The sequence below is a fragment of the Leptosomus discolor genome, chromosome 6 (assembly GCF_034619465.1).
Source record: "Leptosomus discolor isolate bLepDis1 chromosome 6, bLepDis1.hap2, whole genome shotgun sequence".
Classification (NCBI taxonomy): domain Eukaryota; kingdom Metazoa; phylum Chordata; class Aves; order Leptosomiformes; family Leptosomidae; genus Leptosomus; species Leptosomus discolor.
The window spans coordinates 22,841,342-22,851,897 of NC_141396.1; the positions used below are offsets into that span (position 1 = coordinate 22,841,342).

A 10,556-nucleotide genomic window follows, 5' to 3' on the forward strand; every position below is an offset into this window, starting at 1 on the left:
CCGTGGGAAAGCACTCTGAGAATAATTGATCCTGGGACAGAGAGGTGTGGAAAAACGTGGAATATGAGTCCCAGTGGTGCCCGCAGTTGCGGGGAGCAGCACTGCCAGCTTCCCAGCTGGGATGCTTTCAGCCAGGGGAGGTGTCTCATGGACACAGGACAGTCATTTGAGGGGGCATGGGGAGCCTTCAGCCAGGATGTCCCAAGGCTGGAAACAAGCTGCTGCAGCCAGCATCACTCATTCCCAGGCACCCAAGGGTGTGTAATGTGATTCCCATGTTAATTCAGGCTCCAGAGGTCCTTGCTACCCCAAAGGAGTCCACTTGGACTGCCTGGGTCCCTGCTCGCAGCAAGAGTGGCTGTGCAGGCAGACATGTCTTCCTATCAGTGCCACGGACAGGAGTGCTTTTGTTTTGGGATATGTGTGTGTGTACATCTGCATTAGTGCTCTCTGGACAGCTTTACTAGGGCTTGACTGGTTTGGGGAGAAGTGAGGGAGAGAGAGGAGGGAAGCGGGGCAGGGAGGATGGGAGAGGCGAGATGTCTGGGGAAGGTGCTAACAGCCCTTGGCTGGCCCAGAACCACTTCCTCAGATCTCCGTTACACAGCATGCTCCTGGCGTTGCTATTTCAGTCTGAATGTCACCTATAAATTGGAGGCTCTTTCTCTGAAGGCTGCAAATAGAAGTGTCACTAGATGATCTTTGATTTATAGGGAAGCTCAGCAGAAAGCCCAGCATGTCCATTTTCCAGCCAGGAAACTCAAGGGATCCAAGGATCCCACAGGGATCCTTTGCTTTTCCTAGACCTTTCCTCAAGGGTTGGCAAGTCCCTCGCAGAGGGGGCAGGGAGAGGTCACACACACAGATTCATCTCACTAATCACCCTGTATCTGCTGCTTTTTCAGATTCCTCCTCCTCCACCACCCATCTCTGCCCCATGGATTTCAACCTGCTGGCAGACGCGGAGGCTCGCAGCCCAGCCTTGTCTCTCTCGGACTCTGGAACCCCTCAACACGAGCACAGCTGCAAAGGGCAGGACCACAGTGGTGAGTGCAAGGCTCAAAATGCAAGAGAGGCCCTGACCCATCCTTGCGGGTGGATCTGAATGGCCAGTGGCTTGCAGGAGGCTGCAGTGCTCCCAGGGACATCCTTTCTGCAGTGGCATGGCCATCCCAGCAAACAGGGGGAAGGCATAGGGGTGCATATCGCAATGACAGCCATTGGGAGGGCGAGAGCACCATCTCAGCAATGGGGTTGCCTAGCCCCGGCTGCAGGAAGCCACTGCTGACAGAGGGCACAGCCCTTTGCAGACAGGAGTCGGGCAAGCCAGGTCACTGCCCAGCTAAGGTTTTACTGTAGTCACCTAAACCAAGTCCCCAGAGCAGGATAACTCTCCCTGCAACATGGGAAATCTCATCCAAGGCACAGAAGGCTACACCTAGTTATAAGGTGCCCTTTTTTAAAAAACAAAAACAAAAAAACCCCCAAAAAACCAAAACCCCAACAACTCTCTGTTTAAACTGCTTAGGTTGAAACTTACTATGTTACATGTTAACCTTGGGCTGAACTTTCAGGCAATAAGAAGAGAAATACTGTCTTGCCCCTGCTTTAATTGAAAAAGCCTGTCACCTGTGCAAGGCTCCGCAGAGGGCTGCTCCTGTCCCAGGGAGGTGACTCTGACCATTCCCAAAGGCTGAACAAACCCCAAGCCTACTGCATTGTTTATCAGGCTCTGAAGAACAAACATCACTATTCACACCTGCTCAGAAATCAGCTACTGAATCCTATGGCTTCCTCTGGATTTTGCATCTGTCCTGTGATCTCTCCATCCCTTATTGCTCTGGATGTGGTAGGACAATGCAAAGCTGCCCCTGCCAGGGCCAACATGAGGGGAGGTGAGTGCTGGGGACAGCCTGCTGCTCCCTGCGTAAAGCCTCCAGGCTCACACGCGTGTGAAAGCTAATAAGCATAATGATGCAGATTAAAATTCCCCACAGTAAGTGTCACAAAGGGAGTTACGCTGGGATAACTATGGTCAGGGAATCCACTCGCCAAATTCCCCACTGCACGCGTACCTTAGTTGGGCACATCCCCAAGCTCAGTGGCTCCTCGTCAGCTGCTTTGGATGCACGGCAGTCGTCTCCATTCAAGTGGCCTTCCTGATCGAGCCCACCCTGGCATGCCGCAGAACTGCCTATTTAGGAACTGACTTTTTTTCCATTAGGCATGAGCAGCTAATTCCAGCTATGACCGCAGTCATTTCATTGAGTGGGCGAATGTGCACGAGATATATTCCACAACCTATTTTGGATTGACAATAAATGCTGGGTGCCTGGCTACGTCACTCTCCGCCGTCTTAAATGGTCTAGAAATAAAATGATTCTGGGAGGCGGGTGTTTGCCAACACTACCTGCGCCCAGAGGCTGGCAGCTCGTGCATTCGCAGCAAAGAGGCCGATGGCAGCCTCACGTTACCAGTGTCAGGCAGAGCAGAGCATGCCACTGAGGGTTGCCCAGGATGGGCAGGGCTGCGCTTCTGGCACTTCTTGCCTCTCCTCAAGAGACCAGCCTCCCTACTCCTCCTTGGCTCTGCTTCCTTCATCTGCAGAGTAAGAGATCCCGAGGAAGGGAGTACAAACCTTGCTTGTCTGGTCTCAGCTCTCAGAGATCCGAAGTGTCCTCTGACCGTGTGACACACTCTTCTGTTAGGTTTCATCAGGAAGCACAGGTCAGGGGGAGAGCAAGGATGGGGAAGGAGGAGGTAAGGAACTGCCCTGCATCTTTCTGTATTCTGAGCTTCAGCATGGATTCAGGGTACCTACGGGGTCCATCCTCCCTGTGGGGTTTATTGTTTCCCTGTATTGCCATGCTTTTGGTCCTCATTGCAACACCCAAGCTCTGCACCATTTACAGAGGGCACTTTTCCCCTGCCTAGAGAAGAAGCAGAAATGGAGATGACACTCCCAATAAGCAATACTCAGGAAGAGCCACGGGTAGCAGATACGGAAACAGAGAAGACAATGAGAGGAATGTGTAGCTGCAGAGATTTTTTTCCAGGCTCAAAGTTAGGATTCTTACATCTCCTTGAACTTCACAAGATTTATGTAAAGTTCTACACCAGAAGGTATGGAGAAGACGAATACCAAAGCAAGATACTTGGTGAGCTCTTGCACCCAGATGCAGCCCATAAGCCAGTGGTACCCTCATGCCATTCTGCTTTCCTCTCAGTATAGTTTCTTCCTGAGTGAAGAAGGGCAGTGCTGAGCAGGAGCTCCCGATTAGGGCACAGCCTCCTGCTTGGCAGCAGACCCTTTGGAAATCCGCATTTGTCAGGGGCTCCTGTGGGAACATATCCCCTGTATGCATCGGGCTCTTAATTAATCCAGACTTAGCAGATGAACGAACAAACCAAATGTTGTCTCTTCATCTGTACTGTGCCATTCCTAATAACTAGCTCAGACGTGGTGGCATCACTCCCCTTTTAAACTCTTCTAGAGATGGATAATGCGGGAATCTCCCTCTTCCAACACTGGCTTAGAGCACTGAGCTAGAGAAATCAGATTTATCTCCTTGGCAAGAACCACTATTAAAAAAACCCAAAACCCACATTAAGAGCATGCTTCTGCTGAATGTGGGATCCGCACGTGAAGATGCTTATGGGAACAAGGAGAGTACCACAAGTCCACAGCCAGCTCCTACTGTTCCACTTTCCAGGTCCTATGGCTTCATCTGTTTCAAGAGTGCACCAGGAAAGTTCTCCTGCAAGTACAGCCTGGATGGAAATACAAGCTGGTCCTGGCACTGGGAACATGAGACAGCACCTGCCTGCTCAGCAGAACCAGCTTGTGCCCTGCTGTTGTGAGCAATAGCCAGCTTGCTCTCCTTGCATTAGCTTTCCTGCTGGTGGACAGTGCTACAGAAGCAGAGGTGGCTGGTGGGGAGCCTGGGGGAACCTGCATAGCTTCAGTCAGTGCAACGCATACCCATAGAAACAGAACTTTTCTGACCACATCCAGGCTTTCCTCCATGAAGAGCGAGTTCCTCTCCTGCTCCCCGTGACTCCAGCATTGCTACCTTTGAAGGAAGGCAGGTGCAAGGAGGCTTTTCCCAGAAACAGCAGGGAGAGGTTTCTGAATTAACACGCTGCCACGGGAACAGGGTAGTGGCACCAGGTTCCTGGGACAGGAGTGTCTCCCAGGGCTGGCCTCCATCAAAGCACCTGCTGTTGGGTACAGCACTGCCCTGCAGCAGAGTCGTTTCTCTGTCAGGGCTCAGGTGCTTTTCAGGCTCTCTTAGGCTCTCTTTTAACTCACCCAGCTGTATTCCAGGTTACTGTTTTCTTGCCTCCCTGCTTTTTAAGAGGCTCTACAAGACACCTTCCATGTTAGGATTTTTCTAGACTTTGAAGCCTTTTAAGATAGCTTCCACTTAAAAAAACACAACCAAATAAAAAATCCTTTCAATCTGAATGTCCGTGGAGTGACACCAGGATTTTTTAAAGGTTCTTCTGCCAGAAGCAACAGTTGGGCAACTGTTTGCAATGATTTCTACTTAGTTCAGCTGAGTCTTTCCCACTGTAAAAGAACACCTCCCCTCCCTGCTGAAAATGTGATTTTTAGTTGGAACTGCTTCACCTTGCTTCTAGATTGAAGGAAGGAGGAGGTGAACATCAGGAATTATTTATTTTCATGGGAATAATTTTATTCTATGGTGACTTGTCTTGGTTCCCAGCAGAATTAAACACAAACTGTAGCTTTCCTCCCTGTAGTTGTCCTCCATAGATTGCCCAAGTGCTCAAATGCGACATTTTCTTTTGGTGATGGAAGATATTTGTATTTGTATTCTGTCCCTGTTTGCAGAGTACCAACAGCTCCAGGACAGGCTGTGGCACAGGGAAGTACCTAGCTGCCCACCTCTAGCCTCGGCAGCCCAAAGCTCAGCATTAAGGCCTGGGCTTAATGCCTAGGAGGAGGCTGAGCAGTACTTTTCAGTTAGATACCAGTGTGAGCACTGGAGAGTTTCAAGATGTTCATTTAAGGGGAAATGACATGAAAGACATTGCCTCCAGGAAAGGGATCTCCGAGTGAGGAGGAGGGCAGGGGCAGAAGGACAGGGAGATAGATTCTGGAGTACTTCATGGTAAGGTCCAAGAGAGGCCTTTTCCTACTTTTTAAAAATAAAAATACGTGCACCTAAGTAAGAAGCTAGAGGAGTAAGAAGGGAGGAAGGAATAAAATTTGTGCTTCTCAGGTTTAGTTAATTAAAGAGCCTCAACTTGCTATCATTGGCAATTTGCCTTTTCCCATTACTTGTTCACAAAACCACTACTGGATCTTTTGCTGTGTCATAAGAGACAATTTCCATTCAGTTTTTCTAAAGGGCTCCTTAGGCAGAGAGTTTTAAGTAGAGTAGGACTCTGCTGGCCTGGGTAAGTTCTGCCACTGTCACCCATCTTAACTGCGACAAGTGAAAACCAGAGATTGGAAGTATGGAAAGTATGAATCCAGTCACTTGGAAGCTGACACCCATTACCACAGTTAAACGAGGGCAAGCTGTGCTGCATCAAGGGGCCGTTGGTTTTGGTGCAGGATGGATGCCTGCTCACAAGGGCGAGGGAGGGAGACTCCTGTGGGTGTAGCTGGAGCTGCTGGTGGGTGCAGCAGAGGGGGATCTCACTAAGCACGCACTGGCTGCCCCAAGGACGTGCTCCCCAAATGCATCGAAGCCCCCAAGTTAACTCAGGGGATCTCTCCCATCTTTCTGTTTCCTGCACAGACACCGAGAAGTCCCAGCAAAACCAAACGGACGACTCCAACCCTGAAGACGGCTCACTCAAGAAGAAGCAGCGGAGGCAGAGGACACACTTCACCAGCCAGCAGCTCCAGGAGCTGGAAGCCACTTTCCAGAGAAACCGTTACCCAGACATGAGCACCAGGGAGGAGATTGCAGTCTGGACAAACTTGACGGAGGCACGAGTCCGGGTAGGACTGCAGCCCTCCTACCTTCCCGAGCCCATACTTGTGGGGAGGAAGTTGACTGGGATACAAGCCACCAAGCTGTCCCCAAACCAAGGAAGAAATTAGGGGTACTAGAAAACTTCCCTGTCTTGAAAACACCTGACCAGGCTCTACACCGGAGATTTGACACATCCAGCCACACACATACCCCATGCTGGTGATGCCTTCCCTGTCCAGTCCCACCTTGCAATAACACAGGGAGATGCAAAGCCCAGGCTCTGCCCCACAGAGCTCCACCAGCTGGCTGCTCTGACCTGGCAGACCCCTTCCTTGCAGTGCCATCATCCCCCAGCCTTAGCCTTGCTGGAGGGCGCTCTTTGGGGTTCCCAAACCACTGTGCAGTCACAGGTGTAGCATGGCAGGGCTCCAGCTGGAGTGAGAGCTTCTCTCTGCTACTAGAAATATGAGATAGAAGCACCATGAATAGCTTTCCAGCAGCTTCCACACTCTAGGAAGTTATATTGTTCGGGTCCCTCCAACACTAACAGATTTTCCTCTTAGAAGACAGACTTCTAACACCCCACCCCAAGCTGGTCCTGAGGTGACATCAAAACAAGGGAGGTTATTTCCTCCACTCAGCAGCTTTCAAACCACATCCCCCAAATGCTTTGCTCCCAAGTCACACAACCCTCCTCCTGGGCTGTGGTCACCTGAAAATATAGCAAGCATCTTCCTCCCTTTTCTCTGTATAAAGGACATCTCTTTGTTGAGCGAGGTGGTTTATTCTACGCGTTGTAAAATGGCAGTAGTTGGGTTTTGATCTAGGTGGTGATTCTCGCTGGGAGATGACCCTGCAGCCCAGGCATCTTGCTGCAACTGTTTCCTGATGCTCAGCCTCCCAGCTCCCTGGGATCATCCCTAGCCCTTTGACAGCTCTCACCTTGCTGGGCAAAGAGACTAGGGCAAGACATCTTCCAGGGACAGCCCAGAGCAATTCCCATCCCCTCCCTCTCTCTCTCTCTCTCTCTCTCTCAGGTCTGGTTCAAAAACCGCAGAGCTAAGTGGAGGAAACGGGAGAGGAACCAACAGGCCGAACTGTGCAAGAACAGCTTTGGAGCCCAGTTCAACGGACTGATGCAGCCTTATGATGACATGTATTCCAGCTATTCCTACAACAACTGGGCCACCAAGGGCCTTGCCACCAGTCCACTTTCGGCCAAGAGCTTCCCGTTCTTCAACTCCATGAACGTCAGTCCCCTCTCCTCCCAGCCCATGTTCTCCCCACCCAGCTCCATCGCCTCGATGACCATGCCTTCATCTATGGTCCCTTCAGCAGTGACCGGAGTACCAGCCTCCAGCCTCAACAACCTGGGAAACATCAACAATCTGAACAGCCCAAGCCTCAACTCTGCTGTCTCATCCAGTGCCTGTCCTTACGCCTCAACAGCCAGCCCCTACATGTACAGGGACACATGCAACTCCAGCCTGGCCAGCCTGCGGCTGAAGGCCAAGCAGCACGCTAACTTCACCTACCCGGCGGTGCAGACGGCAACTTCCAATCTGAGCCCTTGCCAGTACGCCGTGGACAGGCCCGTATGAAGGGCTGCCCTCCGCCAACCAGGGACTTGACCTTAGCCTGACAAAAGGAGACCTTTAGCCCTACAACAGCGTACGTCCTGCAGAGAACGAGTGAACACGAGAGAGCAAGAGAGCAAGAGAGAGCAAGAGCGAGCGGTGAGCAGGAAGATGGACCTCTATGAAGATTTGTCTAACTATCGTATGGTGAATTTTGACTGTCTTTCCCCTCCCAAACCCCCTCCCCTCTTGCCCACCAAACCTCCTCCTTCGTGATAAAGAAACCAAAACAGTCTACTGGAAACCCCTTGGGGAAATAGGAGCCCCGACATGCGGGGTGCCTGACCCACAGGCAGCAGAACCAAGTATGTTTCAATCTGCCCCTGCAAGCCCCACAGGGGTGAGCTCCCCAAATCCCTGGGACAGCACAGGCAGCCAGATGCCACCCTTGCAGGGAACAGCTAGGGACAGGGCAACACAAGGGGCTACCATTTGGTGCTTGGCTGACCCCTTCTCCCTGCACATGTGCAAGATTTCAGTTAAAGACGCCTTGCCCAGTTACTTATCACACAGCCAGTAAGAAAAGCCTTGTCTCAGTCAATTGGCATCTCTCTTTATAATGCATATATATGCATGGCCCTTCAGACTTGAAGCCTTTAGGAAATGGGAGTTGTAAGGATATAAAATATGTGTGTGTATATATATCTTATATATATACAAATGCATATGTAGACACTAAAATATGCTTTTTCTGTTTTCTACGTGAAATAACCTACAAAGCAGACCTTAAAACAAAAAACCCCATAAGCAGTTCCACCGAGGCAGTGTCCTGCCTGTCATGCTTTAGTGCTTCAGTCATTTCCAGTCAGACAGGAACATCTTTGCCAGTGTACATCCAAAGCATCTCCTTTTGCAACAATCAGTTCCCCCTTGCACATCTCCTTCCCTCCCCTTCTCCAAATCCCATTTCCAAAAAAAGATAATAAAATAAAAGTTGGCACAATCACTTTAAGGCTTCTGCCTGTCTGGTTATTGAGAGCACAATCCTGCGTCTGAAGACTCAGAAATCAGGTGCTAGCAGCCCAGGCAAGAGCAAGCATCCTTGGAAGCACCAGCACAAGGCAGCCTGAGTCAGAAGAGGGGCCTGATGTTTGGAGGAGCCACCTCTGTCCTCACTTACAAATCAAATACCTGCCTCTTCTGGACAGCAAAAACCTGTGGACACAGCATGAAGGGGAAAACAAGCCCCCTCCCTGCTCCCTGTCTGCATGCACCCACTGCAACAGGAGGGTCGAGACTCTCCTGGCTGACGTCCCCACCGTGCTGGATCGGGCCAGTGCATTTGGGCTCCCGGCAGCCCAGGACAGGAGAGCCTTTCCAGGCACTCCCGCTCCGAACCGCAGTCTCCAGGGGACAGGCCAGCTTCAGCAACCTGCCCTGCTAGCCTGCTCCTGTGCAGTTCCTGTTGGTAAAACTGTAAAACAGAGGTGGCTCTCCTGAGATGGACTTGCTGCTTCAGCCAGTGCAGAGGGATGCAGCAGGTTCCTCCAGGGGCCCAAGTAAACTCCACATGCAGCAGGGGAGCAGGACTTCCCTACCCAGTGCATCATCCTTTTCCTTCATCAGGCACATGTTCCAAGGGGAAAGCACAACGCCAATATTTTACTTTTCACTTAGGGAAAAAACAAACCCAAAACATATCACGACAACAAACTATCTTACTTGGACAAATGGGATAGGCAAACCTGGCATAAACCAGGTTTCTGCAATGTTGTTAGCATGCAGAGGAAGCAAGCTCTTTGCTAAGAAGGGGTCCTCACTAGGGCACAGTCAGAGGTCCCTCAGAAGCAAAGCGTATGAACCACTCAGTCTTTGCCAAAGCCTATTCTGCAGTGAGCAGCTGCTGCTGAAGGTATCGGTGAGCAGATACTGAAAGCAGCAGCAGCTGCCAGCCCAGTGTCACTGCAACAAAATTATTCTTTGCTCTGAGCTACTCCAAAATGAGAGAGCCAAGTTACCCTGCACTGAAACAGCTACAGCTGGAAGCACAACCCTATCTGCAACGTGCATTCAAAGATCAATCATAAACATCTAAAACATAGACATAGCGCATCCAAGACAAGACCATGCATCATAACCTGGATCCTACCTTGCTGCTGGGCACCAGTGCAGCTGAGGTAGCTTCAGTGCTTAGTCTCTGTTCCATGCTGAAGCCTCAATCCAGCAGCCTTTCCACCAAACACATACCTCATCTTGGTGCTATTGTGCTTAACTCCCTTTGCCATGGCCCTCTCCCCTAAGGGAAGAAAGAAGGCCTGGGCTTCTCTCTCTTCCACTGAGCCTGACTCACAGCTGAGTCCAATTCCTTTCCCTGATAACCCAAGTGGGGCAGTGCCACAATCCTCTCCCACTCCTTGATGTAGGACTTCAGCTCTTTACACACTTGGTCCTTCCCCTCCACCCTTTCCAGCCCCTCCACCCTTTCCAGCCCCTCCACCCTGTGCTGATCTCAAGCACAGGTGGGAACATGGCAAAGCCAGAACAAACACCTCTCATAAAAACACAGCTTTGCCTGGAGAGGAAATTGAAGGGGACTCAGTTTCCCTTTCACTTGGGTGATGTGTCTATGGAGGGAAAGAAAATTCTCCCTTCTCCTCTCCCCAGCTGAAGCCAAGAGCAACATGAGTTCCTCCTTCCCTTTTAACTGGCTCCATTGGCTCTGCTTTCCTTGAGTAGTTTCTGTGCAGCTTTGGTTGTTCTCCATGTTGCTCCTCTACTTTTCCAACATAGAAGATGAGGTTTGGTTGGGGTGGGAGTGTACATGGCTGGCTGCTGCTGACTGTTGCAGGACTCATCCAATGAAGATGTGCCCAAATATACAGAGTAGAAGGCCAACTCCAGCACACAGTTCTCACGATTTCCTGTTGGAGCCAGTGGGAAAAAGTCAAGACCTAGTTTAGGTACTGATTTTTCAGCCTGAGGTTTTCCATGCAGTCATTTCAACTAATGTTACGCCAGACCAGTC

The 10,556-nt window shown here is 50.7% G+C and overlaps 1 protein-coding gene across 1 annotated transcript; it reads left to right on the plus strand.

Moving 5' to 3' along the window:
* Window positions 1–937: 937 nt before the first annotated feature.
* On the plus strand, window positions 938–7,555 carry PITX3 (paired like homeodomain 3). Its single transcript, XM_009950824.1, has 3 exons — window positions 938–1,046; window positions 5,775–5,980; window positions 6,992–7,555. Exons 1-3 carry the CDS (start codon window positions 938–940, stop codon window positions 7,553–7,555), a joined length of 879 nt encoding a protein of 292 aa, XP_009949126.1.
* Window positions 7,556–10,556: the final 3,001 nt, after the last annotated feature.